This window comes from Tyto alba, unplaced genomic scaffold (genome assembly GCF_018691265.1).
Source record: "Tyto alba isolate M040663 unplaced genomic scaffold, T.alba_DEE_v4.0 Super-Scaffold_1000006, whole genome shotgun sequence".
In the NCBI taxonomy this organism is placed as follows: Eukaryota; Metazoa; Chordata; class Aves; order Strigiformes; family Tytonidae; genus Tyto; species Tyto alba.
This window is the reverse complement of record NW_024881272.1, coordinates 20,697,617-20,715,726: the sequence shown is the minus strand read 5'-3', so window position 1 is coordinate 20,715,726 and position 18,110 is coordinate 20,697,617. Positions and strand designations below refer to the sequence as shown.

Genomic DNA, 18,110 nt, shown 5'->3' with positions numbered 1-18,110 from the left:
GTGTGTTCTATTATTATTTTCTGCAGAAGAAATTACATTACACATGTGCAAGCACCTAGCACACACACACACCAGTCACGGCATTGGACAAGCTACAAAGGAAACAACAAAAGGATCATTGATACCAACTAATGACATTTAAAATTTAGATTTAGTTTGCTTCAAAAAAGATTGGATTCCTTATTTTACCGGGGTGTAGCTTGATATTTTATTTAGTGTTTTCATATCTTGTTTACTTTCATTTGTTATTGGCAAAAACACCACCAGATTCTTCTCAAGTCAGTGTATATCTTATATGGCAGGATAGTATATACATATGCATCAGTCTTTCCGTGCTGTTCATGGGTGAAAATAAATATAAATAACTATACATAAGTATACATAAATTTTTAAGTATTATACGCTGTTTCTTGTATATTTGAGCATTATATAAAAGACATGCTTCAGCCTGTGATTTTCTTGGGGTTTTTTTCCTGATTTCTGAAATCGGCTCTACTAGGTCTACATACTGTTGTATTGCATGTTTTGGGTATTTATTTACCTCTCTTGGCAATTACTAATGTTTTTGAGAACTTGACTGAGACAGTGTTGCCTAACCTTCAACATCTTTCAGTTGAATTTTTTTTTCTCATGGATGAATTTGTATGAATTTTATATAGTTTCAGATTTTTAGTCTGGCCAAGATAAGTTCCTGGTTCAGTTGCACTCAGAACTTTATTATTTAAAAATTCTGATTTACTTACATATGGCTGTGCCAAATTTAGTTCGTATAGAATAATACTGTAATAATTGGCGCCTATTAATTCCTCCCACCCCAATATATCTTCTATAATACTTAGCCAAAACAGCTGCATTATCTGATAAGTTGATTTAGGACTTTATACATGTGTTCATATAACCATTTATCTCAACTCTTGCTGAGGAGACCTTTATTAAGCTGTGATGACTGCTGAATATGAAATGTAACCAAGATTATTTTTTTATTCAAATATAATTTAAATATTCATCAAAGAGGAGTTATGCTTGAAACTGACAGAGACTATTAACATCAAAAAATATAATTAACTGCACTGGGTATCATGAAGCAGAGTTAGCCAAATAGCCGAGAGGTCTAATTGCTCTAGAGTCTGAGAAGCAATAGTTTTATTTTATACTGTTGCTGTGGAATTAATAGTGATGTGGTTTCCTATGCGAGGCAATTAAAAGCTGCCTGTTAAGGTTCATTGCACTATAGGAAATCAGTTGAATATCACTTAGTAAACAGAACTGACACGGAAAAGGTGCATGAAGATGGGCAGAGCAGGGTATAGATTGTAAATTAGGACAGATTGATATGAATTAAATATATGTAAGTAAATTAAGAGTACTTTTTAGTGTTATAAAGTCAGCAGTAGCGATGAAAGTGAAAGTTTTCATTAGTGACACAAAGGAAATAGAATTTAAAGATTATTACAGTGAAGCTGTTTAATTCAGAGGAAAGGAATAGAAGAGTAACACAGGTTTAAAAATTAAAAATTAGCTACAGAGTAGTATAGAAATGAGCAGATCTCATATTCTGGAAATTTCCTTCTGCCACAGAATAATCTCCTACTTATAATAAAAAGAACCTTCTGACCTTTGTGGCTCAATTAAGCTTTTTAGTTGAATTCAACAAGAAAAAAACTTCTTTATTAAATCCCATAGATTCTGCCTGTGCCCAGGGTATACTGTCTAAAAAAAGGTGGCCATATTCATGGCATTTTGACATTAATGAGTTTGCTGAAATGGAAAAGTTTAAGGATCAAAGATACAAGCAATAACAGTATTTTACAGCATTTCTTTTTTTTTTTTTTTCTCTCTAATAATAAAATTGCACTCTAATTGCTTAATAAATGGGCCATGATTGCTGAAAGACGTAGATAATTTCCCTCTCTGCATTTCCCCTCTTTGCATTTTATTTTCTAGATACTGCAGAACAATAATTAGCAAAAATGGCCACAAATTAAAGAGGTCTTTTTCTTTCTTTCATATAAGAACTGTGAACAAAAGGAGTTTGCGTGCATATTCTTTAATTTATTATGATAGTCAACTACTGTGTTTTTTATGAAGCAATCTTAAAAACTAGTGTCATACTGGCAAAATAAAATCAAACAAAGATTTCAGCTAGAATTCCTGTTTTATATAAAGATTGGCTGCCTGTTTCATACATTATTTAGCATGCTTACCCTGTTTATATCAGTGACATAAGAGTGCGTGCTACTTTCTCAGAAGAGTACCATCTTTGCCGCTTCACAGCACACTGCCTTGTACTCCCAGGCTTGCACATGGTGTTAGCAGATATTTAAAGCACTTCAGCCTAACATTTTATAGGTCATGATGAACTGAGCCTATAAAACAAGTTGCTGCAATGAAATAATGCAGTCTTAAGAGTGTTACATAGACCAAATACTCAGTATTCAGTATATTTTTAGCCTGCTGTAGACACATCAATGGGGAGGAAAGGTTCGTATCACACAGAATTTTTCCATGTCAAACCTGCTTTATAGTACACTTGCAATTCAGAGTCTTTACTACAAATTTACTATTGAAGGCCATATCTTTTTTCTTCTGCTACACACACGCGCACACACACAGACACACACATGCACACACATATACACATGCAAAACAGAAAAGAAATTAGGTAGCAGAATCATTTAATTGAGCAAGCTGCCCTGACCAAAGTCATACAGTTTGAACACCTTAGAGGAAAAAGTCTTACTACTTCGTAATGACACCGCATTGTATAATGTTTCATCTGGCAACATACATATTTTGCCATTTTATATGCAAAGGCATCTATATTCCTTTCTCAGTAGTAGTCTGAGATCTATAATCTTACTGTTCATTCCTTCTCAGATACCTTGCTTCTTGTGTTATCTAAGTATATGATGGAACAATTTTAAAATTAATTTAATACACGCATTTTTTCCAGCACTGTAAAACTATTTCACCATAACTCAGAATCTGTGCTCCTTTTAATTTATTTAACACATTAATTTAGGCTGAGTTGTAAGTGTAACAATAACATGGCAGTTCTGAACTCATAATCTTTCCTTGTTTACTGAATTTCTTAACAGCATTGAACTCATCTGTGCTATTACACTCATGAAGCTGTAGGTGTTTTCTCATCTAGGATGTAGTAGCTCTGATACTGCCTTCAGTATATTATTCTGGTGCCAGCATCACTGGTGGGTATGAAAAACACAATTTACTTTGTATATTTAGCTTTCTTAGATAATTTTGCTGCCTTTGTGACAGAGATACAGCAAAAGAACACCTCCTGGAGTCACATTTAAAACAGGAGCACTTTGGGTAATGTACTGTAGACAGAACACATATGAGTTAGTGCTCAGTTATCATGAATGCCATCAGCAATGCCTTGTTGCTTTCTTATCAGCCACTTCCTGCTGTCAGCCCAGTGCTTATTTCAATAGGAAAGGATTTGCATCAAATGTAATACAGTATTATGTATGGCTAACATGGGGTTTTTAATTGTGCAGGCACATGAGACTCCTTCAGTGGTAGACAGTTTGATAAAAGGATTAGATCATGAATATTTTTGACACAATTAAAGATTATCTGTGCATGGTCAGAGTCAAACCAGTGAATTTTCTGGTGTGTTTTTCACAGAGGTGAATCTGTTTGACGTGCATAAAAACTAACTGCAGCATACACAGGATTTTTGCAGATGTAAAAACATGCAAATGAAAGCAGCCCCCTAAGCTTTGTTGGGTTTAAAACTGCAAGTTCCAGGAATCAGGGAGTGCACAGCTCAAATCAGTAACTTAATCCCTTAACTTCAAATCACAAAGAAGAAAGTGAGATTGTGCTTTTCAAGTTAGATCAGGATATTTTTGTAGGGGAAGTCCTATACCTGGAAGCCCTGCAAGCTTTCCAGATGATAATTAGATCCAGACATCACTGTGGGTAATGAATAACAGTGCTTTTGTGACAGGCATTCCTCTCAGAAGAAAAGTATTTGTAGTGAGGACTCTCGGACACATTTTAATAGGAAATGACACCACTGTTAAAGAGTTGATTAAAGACCTACCAAGGGAGAACACTTCTGGAAAAAATCAGCAGATAAAATAAGAAAAGTTGTAATTTTATTATTAGTTATTGGTTAAATACATACACACACACACACACATACATATATATATATATATAACTTTAAAGCCATGAAATCTGCATTAAAAGTCACGAGAAAAAGAACCATACCATCTTGCTAGCAGATTGTGATTTTATAAATCTCATAAAATAGCCAAGTTGCCTTTCAGGCTCTTGCTCAGCATTTTGCTTCGAGTTCTGTTGAACTGTAGAAATGAGTCACTCTCTAGCCCTGTGGAACTGGTAGATATACAGTGGTGGGCACATGGCCTCTGTTGATGAAAATTATAACCCAAAAAGGGGATATTCCCTGAGGCAAGTTTACAAAAAACAATTTATTCTTTTTCACCCTGTAAAACTCATCTTACATGCAGGATCTCTTGCATTATTACAAACTCTAATCCTCTGAGTGGGTAATTAACGGACCAGAAAAGCCATTTGTGGAAAGAAAGAGCCATAAGGGTGAAAAATATTTCTCCACTGAATGATCTTTAAGGAGTAAATAATTACAAGAGTGAGAGGTTTGGGATGACCAATCTAAATCTGAACATAATTAGGATGAACACAGTTTGAAAATCGAAGCAGTTGGCATGTGCAACAATTCTCATATCAGAAGACTAATTAAATATTTAAAAGCCCAAAACCCCTCACTATTCACAGAAAAATAACCTGCCACAAAAGGGTCTGTAACTTTGCAGATAATTAGGAAAGGTTACAGGGGGGAAAAAATCGCAGATTGGCTCCAAGGTTCTGCAAGGTCATGTCTTACTGTGGGGTATCTTTTATATGGCCTGATAACAAGTTTCTTGCTAATTTAATCTAAGTAGGGCATCCCGTAGCGATTTCCCATTTCCCTTGTTAAAAACGTGATCGTTTTTCTATGTGCAAACTGCAACAGGTTAACATTTTTATAAATAATTGCTCCTAATTGATACGGGCTATAATATTTTTAATTATTCTAGGGGAGTGCATGTGTTAAAGTTCAGTTAGGGTTGCCCCCACCACACCCCCCCATTTTAAATTGTCCTCATGTCCTCATCCTGTCCATTGTAGGGAGAAACCAAAGGGCCATATGAAATCATGTTGCCTTGGCAGCCAATTATGGAAATTAGTAAGTCTTACTTTCCTGTTGGAGCTAAGATACATTTGTGGTGAATATGCATTTCTGCAAACAGAAGAGCTGTGTTAAACTCAGGAGACCCATAGTGACTCAAGCTGAATTTGCATTGAACTGATCTGGAGGTCCAGTCAAAGAGTGAACATTAGGAGTGTACGAAGGCTTCTACGTTTCAGAAGTTGCAGTAACAAATCGCACCTGTCATTTGAAATACCTTATTTTAGTAATCACAGTTGGTGATGTTTAGAATATGTTCAAGATCTCTGCAAATTAACATGAAGGATAAAGATACAAGTGTTCAGTATTGTAATTCTTCAAGTTACTAATTTAATAATCACTCAGAAGTGGTCTTAAGTTGCAGAATTTTTTACTACATTATGAATATGCTGCATGCCAAGCCATGGATGAAAAAGATTGACAGTGCTGCAAAGAGGAGTTTTAAAGGGTTTTTACTCTTATCCTGCGCTCTCTACCTGGGAGTCTCTTCTCCTGCAAGTCTGTTGCAGCCTTATGCCTTAGGATCAGACACTGTGCTTCAGGATTTTCACTTGGATTTTCTATATGTTTTGCTCTAGCACTGTGCCTCAGAAATAAATGCCCCTTCATAAAGCTCTGATATTATTACCCAACTCTACGCTTCTCCCCTGAAATTTGCTCAATCCATAAGGCGTGATGTTGCACTCACGCTCATTCAGTGTGAATAATCTGTATAAATTGCTCAGATATTACAATGCTGCACTACTAAAGTTTTCATTAGTAAATAAGCATAGCTGCAGGCTATTTATTTTGTGTAAATGGTGAAACATTTAATTGCATCTTCTGAACTGATTACTTTTCAGCAGTGTGGATCTGCTTGGTTTAGTTGGTGTCCTAAAACATACACTGCCTGTAATCCCATGCTGCATTTTGCTTGCAAATACGTATGCTCATAACTAATATGACAAAATTATGAATATGACTTTATTTCCATTTCTTCTTCCTCATGTGGGGTTGCATTAGAAACATTTTCTCTAAAAAGCAGGTCTTTTCTGCTTCATACTGTTAAAAGGTTTGAGTTTGCACCTATACAAACCTCACCAGGAGATTGTTCCAGTTACTTGGCATACTTCATTGCATCTTTTGATACCTAGTTTTCCTGTCCTTGCTTTACAGTCATCTCCTCACAGGCTCTGGTAGTTCTGCTAGGCCTTTCATATATGTGGTAGAAATTAGTGGGGATAGAAAGATGGATTATAAAAGCACTTAAAATTTACTGAGAGAATGCAGGAATTATGTATTCCATTGGAATCTACATTTACTTTTCCTTTTTTTTTTTTTTTTTTCTTTTTCTTCCTTCCCCCCCCAATTTTATAACCCCGTAATAATAATGTTTACATCAGTAAACAAAGTACTGGAACAAGTATAAATTGTAACAAGAAAAAAATATTTCCAGTGTCTTAGATGTGGGTGAGAAGATTTGTCTTTTTAACAGTGATTCCTTTGAGCGTAGAGATCTTAAATACTAAAAGGCAAATGGGTCATAACTAAATATATTAAAATTGTAAGAAGAGATTGAAAGCAATAAATACTCTGTTAAATTACTTTGCCATACAAGTCTGATACATATTCATTGATAGTGAATCAGACTGGGTAATCCTAAGAAAGGGCTTGTGGGAGTTGCATATTTTCTGTTGTATTTTATTGTCTATTTGGAGTTTTCATCCTTAATGTGTACCTTAGACTCCCACAAGATTACATTGTATAAAGAAAGCACAGTTAAATATTATTACATATTTATTGGGCAAATGGAAACAATGCTATGCTACACCTTCTTCTACAAAATTAATTATACACTATTAGCTTCCTTATGTCATGTTTACTCAGTAATTAGGAAGATTCAACAAATCATTCATGTTATATTTAAAAAGAAAATAGAAACAGTTTTCTCAGATTTTTCTGCCCCAAATATTTTTCAGCCAAAGCCATCACGTTTATTGCTGTAGTGGTGCACATTGCCAAGTGCATAGAAAATCCCAAGGCTTGGTTGTGAATTTTCAAGCCAATTTCCAGCATGCCTTACTGCTTTAGTGGTCACAGAAAGATCTCCAGTATATAGACACAATTCTTATGGCCAAATTCTACTTTCATACATGCTCACATATCTCCTATTTTTTTCTTTGGTTATGAAAACTGCCACCACAGAACACTAAATCTGTTTTCCCTTTGAGCAAGGTGGTACTATTTTCTTTTCGCATGCTCATTCCCCCATAATAGTTTTAGGGATTCTAACTTGAAAACAATTTTTAGAAAAATCATACATGAATAAGCAAAATTGCCAGTGTGACATCCTGGGTTTTTAAAAAGCCAGTTGCAGGATTTTATGTCCGTCTTCAAGGAAGCGTGGCTCTGTAGGGATGTGTGCTCTCACCCTTTCCTGCATGGGTAGGGTTGTGCTACTGCCGCTGCGGTTGCTGGAGCTCTGTGGATATTGCAGGCGTGTCTGGCCAGTGCTGCTTCACATCGGGGCTTTGTAGCAAGGCTGGGTTTTGTTGGCAGGTCTTTTTTTCAGTCTTCGGTTAGGCACAATTTGCTGACTCATTAGGTTTCAGTATGTAATAACGTATTTCTTGTGAGGTGAATTTGAAACTCAGAATTTAAATACCTTCCTTTAAATAATTTTATCTACTGTAGTATGTGTATGTGCATACCTATGTATCTATACACCCCTAAAATAAAATCTCCGCTCTCCGACTATTTTATATGTAAGTTTTGCACATACCTTCTAAGACCAAATTAATAAAACATACCATTTAATCAATATCTGACATCTTCATACATATGTAACTTTGAGTTTAATAACAGGAGTGCAGATCTAGTGAATACGCATACAAAAGCAGAAGCACGTCTCACGTGACAGTTGTAGACCACTAGGAATACATGTGTAAAGGCAGCCATTTACTCTGGGTAAAGAGTTTCAGCAATTTTTCAATTTAAAATATGCTGCTTTTTAAAGTCAATACATGAAGTGTAGTCATCCCACATACCCATCTCTTTTTACTCAGACTGCAGCTCACCCAGGGTGAATAAGGAACAAGAAGACCATATGGAGTATGTGGTGCTACAATTCGAGGTTTACGTGCTTCAAGTGGTGTTTAAGCAGGTTGCTGCAGGCGATACGCAGGAACATGTCATCGTGCTAGCTTTTAAGTATTTAGTCAATATGCTGAAAGAGAGATATTTTCAGATCTGACTTAAAAGTTTCAAAACATACCAAGATAGATTTTTTTAAATGTATTGGCAATTTTATTAAAAATTAATTTTATTTGTTAAACACGGCTCTATACTATATCTTATTTTTTCCTTTTTTTTTTTTTTTTTAAGTGAAGTAATTACCTTAATGAAGCACTCTGTTCACTGAAATGCAGCATTAGGATTACTCAAATTTATTCTGATAGCCCATTTCTGGCTAGACGTTAACCCATATCCTTTTCAAAACAACATGATGTTTCTATTATGTTACTGTCTTTGTCAAAGTTACGTATGCAGAACAAAAGCATTTGGAGGATAAATTGTAATGTGGACATTATTTCCTATATATCTTAATTTTGCAAACTGCGAGAACCACCTGGAAAGGAACTGTATGCATCTTTATGTGACTGAGGTGACTTACCCATAAAGATGACCTCTTCCCTCAGTCAATTGGTTTGATCCATGTAATGCTAACATCTTTTTAGAATCTGCTTCTCAGATTCCAGTACTCCACTTTCTGGTCCAGTCATGATACACTGTGTTTTGCATTTTAGTGCTGGAGTATTTGTTCAAGTCCATAGATTTTGCATTTTTAATCTTCCTTAGAACAGTGGTGAATAATGGCCCTTGGCAGGAGATAATGAAATTTTCTTAATTTATATTTTCAAGCAGAAGCTTCAATTGAAAATGGCATCCTATGGCCTGGAGACATAGCTCTAGTGCAAGTTTCAGGGGAGCTGTAATAATAATGCAGTGCCAGCGGTGACGGGGAATGATAGGACAGTGAAGAGGTAATTTAAGAAAGAAAAGAGAATGTACCAAAGCTTTATTGTAGCATATCTAATGATCTGCTGAAGATTCCCAATAGCTTTTGGAGCATGACAGGAGAAACTAATGTTATCTTGCCAAAACAGAAGCCCCTGCTTAATCAGCAGAACAAGATTATTGATTAAAACACCTCACACAATAGATTGCACATGGAATCTCATCTCCATACATTGCATGTGGAAAAAGTGCAGTAATGAGCATAAGATAATAAAAAAGAGCAAAAGCAATTTGTTGGGAATTGTACAAGTCAAGATTAGAGTTGAAATGCAAACAAATTATCATGGAAAGTACAGCTGTCCTTAAAGCTGAGCACAGAAAGGGATGGATGCAGCGGGGACATGGCTACACCATGAGCAGAATATACTTGCTAACAGCCCTGCTGGAGCTGCTTTACTTTCCTTTTTTTTGAATTCATCTGAAATGTGAAAGGGCCATTCCTCATTTGCACAGTCTTCTTCCTGAGGTGAAAGGAGTTCAGACATTGCACTGTAACTGTTAATTAAACACTCCATTTGATTTTTAGATTACTCTATGTGATGCTTCTGCATTATGAAAATGTAACCTTTCTTCATTCATACTAAAATCCTGAGGAAACGACTGTTAGAGTACACAATTGCTCCTTGTGTTCATGAGAATAGTGATACTAACTACATTTCCCCTTACAAAACTCTTGCTACTACTAGCACAGGAACCTGAATTACCTTTCCTTCAGTGCTACAGTTAGTCTTTTCCTAAGTAGGGTTTGAAATTTAATTCATATATTACCTTTCCAAAATCAACTGTTATTGAATTTGTATAGAGTTCTTTGCAGATCTGCTTTATTTTCTGGTAAATGACAAAGACATTGTATCATAAATCTTTGTGAATACCATGAATGTCTTAGAACATGTCTCAGTGTGAGATTGTATGAATTTTAAGATTGTACATAAAAACCTGAGAATTTGCATATTTTGACATATGCTAGGCAAGTATGCAGTTAAGTAGATTACGGAACACTTAAATGGTAATTAAAACTTACAGAAAATTTAAACACTGTATTACAGAAACTGAACCACTAAAGTATTTGTGATTTGACTTATTAAATTTGCAGAAATTAGAGCTAGTTGGTATCATGTTTCCATTGGAACAATTGTAGAAGAGTTTCAATAGATGGACTAAACTAACAGTATTTTATGCAGAAAAAATAACTTTGATTGAAATGAATAGGGGATTTCTATTTAATTACCAGTGAAGGTTTTTGAGGTTTGGATTTATTATTTTTCCCTGATGGTGTGTAGGCCAATTTTGCAAATGTCCAGGAACTTTATTTCCACTATAGTCTTGTTTTGGAGAATCCCATGAAGTGCCCACATTCAGATAGGGCTTGCCAATTACAAAGAGAAATGAAAATGTGTCATAGGATTGAGTTGAAGTCTGTAACAGTGTAATAGCCTCCTCTTCGGACACAGTGTTTCTAAGTCTCAAAATTATGAAGCTTTGCTGTGGCAGTGATGCAGTAGCTTTGATAATCTGTAGCCATGTGGGATAGTCTGTTGTTTAGTGCTTTTTTATGGAGAGTGGAGTATCTTTTGCCCAATATACCACAGAATTCAATGCTTCTTGTGTCAGAGAAGCTCAACCGAAACCTTTATCAGTTTGTAAAATGGTCTTTGCATGCAACAGCAGAACTGTAGGCCAGTAACTAACAGAGAAGTTAGTATTCCTGGTTTTACAGGGGTAAAAAACAGTGCAGCAGACAGAAGACTTTCATTTATGCAGAGAACAAATCTCAGTGAATTCCCTGAATTACTTGTCTCAGAACTACCTCTACAAGGTCCACTTACACTTCATCTCTTTTCTGAAACCCATGAATTGGGATTGATAGCTGCTGTAACTGCTGTTGGGTTTTTTTGAACGTTTCACTGGAATTGAAATATGACCACTAACTATATAGCAGTTACCTGAATGTTGCTTTTTCAAATGTAAACAAATTAATCAAATTAAATTGAAATCTTAGAAGTGCATGAAAATCATAACCTTATAAGAAAATTACTCAGGTTTTAGAAAATGCAACCAGCAATGCAGCAAAATCAGTGATTCGAATGTAAAAACCTACAGTTTAAAGCACGAGTCCTTCTATTAATTTAGTTATCCAAGTAATTGTGCTTCTTGAGGATGTGGTGGTGTGCTTTGTAGCACTGATGTATACTGCAGAAGTGGGCATAGCTCATTGTTTTGGAATTGGGGTCTCCTCCAATTTGGGCAAAGGTAAGCAAAAGGTGACTGTATGCACAGTGGGAGAAATCTTGCATGAATAAACAGTCGGAAGTTTTTAGAAGGTCAACAACTTGTAAACACCACTCAATATGTGTAGTTTGACACTGGCACTTACTGTACAAAGAAAACACAGCCTTTTTTTTTTTTTCAGAATGATTATTATGCATCCTTTTGGTATAAGCTAGCATGAAGTTTCTCTCAGTTTCCTGACTGATGGCCACATTACGAGTTGTTCACTGGGGGAAAATGAAAGGGAAGAAAACAACTTTTCATAGGGAAACAAGAGTCCATCTTTTTCCTAAGATTTACAAATACTGCTAGTAGAACCTTTTTTTTTTTTCCCACAGCTAAGTATGACCTTCATCAGTTTCATTCTCAAGCGATTTCTCCCAATATATATCCATTTTATTTCATAATAAATCAATATTTTTCTCTTAATTGCTGCTCACTCAAGTGTAAAATGAAATTTTCATACAGCTCAAAGTTGTGGAAACTATTATACTGAATGATGCACTACACAAAATCTTCTTGCAGGAATTATTTTGACTTCAGCATAAGGTTTTTGTTCAAGAAACAGAATGAAATTTAAAGAAATTAATTACAAAATCTTATATCTAAGATTTTCTTATGGTGGTTGGTCTGGCCTGAGGTGTGGGGCATAAAAAACCCTGTTACAGGGGTTATAACAGAGAGGCTTATGAGATTATGGGCTGTATTGCTGCCTTCTGCTTCTACAGCCTCCTCCTACACAGCACACACAAGCACAACACTTGGACCTTCATGTGAGTACAAAAAAGTGGTATTAGTACATTTTCAGTGTTGCAGGTTCAGTACAGTGATTTTCTCTGCCAGTTGGGTGCATATTTTGGGATGGGTCTGAAAGCCGTTGGATGCATCATGCTTGTTCCAGAGACTGGTATACCGCGCGAGCTGTTGCACTGAGTAACAGCGCTGTTGGGAGTGGTGCGGCATTACCTGTGCGATGCCTGTACAGGGAACCTGCCTGTGTCTCTGGAAAGTCACTGCCACAAGCAGCACAGAGGTGACAGGTGAATTCCTCACCATCTATCTGTATCCCTGGTTGTGCATATATACAGAAATCCCTGGCTATTTCCAATTAGATCTGCAATTATGAGGCTTATGAGGCTAGGAATAAGTAGCTTAAAAAAAATAAAAAAGGAAAAAGAAAAGAATTAACTGATAAAGTCAGAAGATTTGATGTTCCTGAGTTTTGCTCAGCAAGTCACATGTCCTGACCAGCTCTGTGCTAGTTTGATTAGTATATAAAAAGGAAAGTGATTTATATCAGAGTTCTTCAAATGTGCTTGCTCTACCTTTTATGGGGTAGCGTGAATTATTCTTATACCTGTTGGCAATGTACAGCTGTGGAAAGCCGCTGATACGAGATAGATTATTTTATCTTGGGATGTGGTATTCAGGGAGTGTAGGAAGTGGTAGGGAAATAGAGAAGTTGATGTACAGCTGGAGTCAGAGGCTAGACTATTACTTAAGTTCAGACTTCTGTTATTCAGTTTGCTGACAAACAAAACTAACCTCTGAGAAGTTCAGCCAAGCTCTTTTTCTTTTAGTCACCAAACTCCCTGACCACCTCTTTTTTTCCTTTCACTTCCTTCTGAATATTTTTTCTGTATTACATTTTGATCATCACTTCAGGGTTGGGTGATTGTTTTTCCACTTCTAACTTCCAAGCTTTTTTCTTTTTTTTTCTGGAAAAATCAATAGTAGTCTAAAATCTCTTTACTATTGTTATTTTAAAAAAAATATAAATCATCAAACATTACTTTCAATAGACCCTCATGGTTAGAGGCATTATAATAAAGTTCGTTGTATCAAGGTGCATTGGTTTCCATTGTTAAGCAAATCATATATATGTTTCAGTATTTAGTCTCCTCTAAAATACATTTTAATCAATTTTCTTTCAGTTCTTCTTTTAACTGTTTTTCTTATTTCCTCAGACGGTCATTCTTTACCTCTTCCTGTAACCTATCAGAGGAAGCTTACAGTCCACCAATTGCTCCTAAAATCATTAAAATGGAAATGCTAATCCTCATTGTCTACAATAACTCTTCCAACCAAAATAAATTCCTTGAGTCACAGCAAAAATCTCTCTGAGATGTAAAACCATTCAGCAGTATGTATATCTTCAAAGGTGGAAGGAATTGCTCATTTGTGTTATTGTACATTATTCTAAATTACACATTTTTTCATTTTGTATCATCTTTGCATTTTGCTTTGATTTTAATGAACAGTAGTATCAAATCAGTACATATTTGGGACAGCTATGTCTACCAGTGGGAATGAGTGACATTTGAGACGCCATCGATCTCCAAATTTAAAAGTATGAAACCTGAACTGAAATATTGTCTTGAAGCCTTATTTATGGACTTTGACTGATCTAGTGTTAATTAACTTTGTTGTCTTATGGATTGGACTGCCCAAGTGTGAAGAGAGTTAGCGCTGCATATAGTACTTTAGTATGAACTTGCAAATTATATCAAATTTTAAATTAATTAACTTGCTTTCTTCTCCCATTACAGGTGCAACAACCGAACACAGTGTATTGTAGTTACTGGGTCAGATGTGTTTCCTGATCCTTGTCCTGGAACATACAAATATCTAGAAGTTCAGTATGAATGTGTTCCTTACAGTAAGTATAATCTTTTTATTCTTGCTCACTTCCTCTGGCCCTCCAATTAAAGCTGGAGTGCTGTTACATGGAAAAGAAGCATATGTTTGTGGCCCATGGACCCATTATGCATGCAGAGCACTTGCAGACTAGGGCCTCCAATTAGCTTCACGAAGTGTGGAAGGAAGCCATGGTGTGATGCTGGCCAAGTGTCTGTCTGTGTTCTTAAGTGTTTGGCTTTTAAAGCTACTGTTTTTCCAGAAAACAAACTCAAATTAGCTATTCAATAGGCCAGATAGAAATTTGTACTTTTGCCCGCTACCAGTTGCTGACAAATTGGCTTGGCTCACAGACTTCTAAAGCAGGAATTGACTTCAATTTTAATCATGTTCTACGTGAAAGGCTACCTGCTGCTGTGGTGACTTTGGGTGCACATCAAAACCCAACACTGACACTTCGAGGTAAATGCCCCGGTTGGGGGACATTGTTAAGAGGACGCTGTGCTTTAGGGGGTGCATTATAAGTGAACGCAGATTCAGAGTGAATAATTCATTAACAAGTTACTCAAATTTGGTTCTTAAAAGCAATGGGGAAAAGAGTGAGGGAAAAAATGTTCGCTTTTAATGTAAAGAGAAAATATGAGTTGTGCCTTGAATCAGCTGCCAAAACAGAATTTTTCACTGAAGACAAAGTAAATACTGAAATCATATTGAGATAGAAAATTTTGAAGGTATGGTTACTTCAGCAGTTTTGTACAATATTCTTTCTAATGCCAGAATTCAGTAACTTTAGACATACTTATTATCTCCTTGCAATAATTGATGCTTTTTTTTTTTCATTGACATGTATGCATGTTTATAAAAGTTCTGCAGATTTGACACTTTTAACTGCTTTTGCTTTCTTATAAGGTCATTCTTTGCAGTGACTTCTCCCTCATCCCGTAACTCAACAGAGAAATAGCTGTGTTTGCAATGGAATTTGAGCAATGCACTGATCATTCCCTTAAGTTATTATTAAGCGTGAATTTCTTGATCTGCAGTAATCCTTAACCAAAGTCACATTTTCTGTTGGTACAGGAAACAGGCCAAGTCTGAGATGCAAAAAACACTGTGGTGACAGTATATATCCAAAAAGGAAGGAAGTGAGTTCTGGCATAAGCAAAGCTATGTCAAAACTGTCCATACTGTTTCCTGCACAATTTTAAAATTTAGACTTCTTAAACTGAAATACTACTCTGTACTGCTTCACCACTTTGAACCTCCACTGTTGTTAAAGGCCAAACACAGATCATCTGTTTTTTCTTCATTTCTGCTGTGTCATTGTGAAATGGTTGCCTGCTGATTTTTTTTTTTTTCTGTACCATTTGTAGGATTGGAAGCCTACTGCATACAGTGATCCCTAGTACCATTCCTCCTGTGTGTAGTAGCAGTGGCTTGTTGTAACTTTTCTTCTCCTGCCACTTTTGAGGAGTGATGTCTTACCCTGATCTAACCAAAGTTTTGTTCCACAAAGATCGCTTTTACTTTAGCACTGTTTTCATTCCCAAATTCTCAGAAAGAGGGCAGTGCATCTGATTCCAAACCATGAGGTCAGTCAAATGACAAGAAGTTGCGTTTCCAGTTCCAGTAGGCTAGCTCATAGAGAAACAGTGTAATGCAAATAATGTTCAAACAATTTTTTATGCTGTTTTAGGAAGAGAAGTGTGGATATGTTCTACCGATTGAGTATTGCTATCTACAGGAATCTTTTCTTTTCCAGTTTTCAGAAGTATAGTGCCACAGCGCGTCCTACCCTGTACTCTAACATGTAGTTATTCTACTTCTAAAATGTTTATTTTTGTTTACTGTCAATTTCATTGGCCTGCCTTTGAATTCTGTAGTTCCGTGTCTGTCATAACTTGGGATTCTAGATAATTGTCTTTCAAATTGAGTCTATAAGTTTTGGAGTTTATCAGCTGCAGCAAGTACAGTGATGACACTATGCCCAATTCCAGAACTGTAAGAGGCATCACCTGTCATTACCAACAGTTATCAAAGAGGTTACCAGTTATTAAAATCAGTTTTGAAGTCTGATTTCAAAACACATTATGCTTCAGTAACAGTTTTCGATTGTTGATCATCTTTCTTCCCTGTCCCACAAAGCCTATCCTGGTATTTTTCCAAGTCTCTTTTTTTGATGCCTGATAAACTCCAGTTATCAAGTTTAATTTTTTTCCTCCCTTACTTGTTCCAGTGCTCCATATCTAAACGTACGGAATGACTGAAATCACTAAGTTTGCAAATAGCAGCTGTCCCAGCAGGAGACTTGTTAGGAAGGTGGGATAGGCTTTTGTGTGTCTAGGAAGGGAGGTTTTTAGTGATCACAGCACTTCCTACCAAAGTTCAGTTATGATTCTTACTTTTCCTTTCCATCAATTTCAGTTACTGCAAGACTGCAAAATTTCCTATGTCTCACTGTGACACCTTTCAGTGCATGAGAGATTGCAAACAGCAATCATACCAGGTTTTGTGATAAAAGATGGGAGTTCTTACACACTGGAGTTGGTGTCACCTTTGTACAAAATGCAGTTTATGAGCTCCTCTGTTTCTTTCTGGCTTCCGGAAATACATAGCTGCTTTGCTGATCATACATACTGATTGAGCTTTATCTGAGTTCTGTATTCACCACCCTCATAAGAAAGTACTTAATGAAATCTTCCTTTTTTGCATCTCAAAGTATAGACCAAAAAAAAAAAAAAATCTATTGAGATATTCAGTTGGATCTCCAACAAAACTAAAATTCTAGACAAATTTGGTAGGCATTGCTTTGTCCTAAGAGAAGAGTGTTATTGATTAAATTACAAAGAAATTGAGAGTACCGTACTTGACATTTCTCTCAATTATGCTGCACGGTGTATGTTGACACTTTGACTGAATAACAGAAGTCAGCCCTTTTATAAAAAAGAACATCAAAAGTACCATTTTGTACATCTGTGCATTTTTATTTTAAGCCTTTTTTGGACTCAGGAATTCAATAGAAAACGTTTTAAAGTGTTTTATTCTCTCTGTGTGTGTATTGATTGGACTTTGCAGCATTTGTTTATTTCAATAAGCCCATCTGTCCCTGAAAAATGTACAGCTGTACACCAATGCACGCAGAGCAGACATGCCAGTAATGATTTTAGTTATCCCTATCTTTTTCTCCCTCTCCTATTACTAATTCTAAGCAGGTACAGTATCAGTATTGCTCTTTGGCGAGGAATGAACTCATGCATAAAAGTTCACAAGCAGAATCATCTGAAAGTCATTAACACTGATTGTGAAACCAAGGAATTCACCTCAGAATACATCTTTTGTTTACTCAGATAACTCAAGAATTACAAATTGCAGAAAAACAAGTATTTTACCTAAAGATGTATAAAAGAACAAAGGCTAGGAAAACTACTGCTCATTTTGAGAGTATTAACCCCCTCCCACTCTCCCATAAAGTTTTGGAATTGTTCCCTGAAGAAGCACTAGATCAGCTCAGCCAATACCATTCTCTCAATCATATATAATTTTGTTAAATGAAACTGAAAATCCAAAACTTTGTATGAAACATACAAATACATTCTTCAGGATAATACTGTAATACTGAAAATGTAATAGCTGTGCAAATAGTTTTGATACACTTCCTTGGTATCAGCAGCTACTGTTACACAGATTGGTACATCTGTCATCTTCCAGGTCATTTTATGAAACTAAGGGAGCATGCTTCAAATGCTACAAAGTATATGAAATAGATTTTATTGCAAATAATTATTGGAAAGCTATTTACTAGCTGGACTTCAGCTATATGTCTTCCTGTAATATGTTCCTTAAAACTTCCTTGGGGAGAAATTGCTGTAGTAATATAACTTTGTTAATCAGGTTCAGTTTATATTTT

The 18,110-nt window shown here is 35.9% G+C and overlaps 1 protein-coding gene across 27 annotated transcripts in view; it reads left to right on the top strand.

The window, feature by feature from the left end:
* Positions 1-18,110, top strand: part of ADGRL2 (adhesion G protein-coupled receptor L2) — a 395,600-nt gene that overhangs the window by 330,300 nt on the left and 47,190 nt on the right. For all 27 annotated transcript variants that reach the window (XM_033000458.2, XM_033000459.2, XM_042805318.1 and 24 more), the window contains one exon: positions 14,119-14,228. In XM_033000458.2, the coding sequence (XP_032856349.1) occupies positions 14,119-14,228 (110 nt within the window). The remainder of the gene's footprint in view (positions 1-14,118; positions 14,229-18,110) is intronic.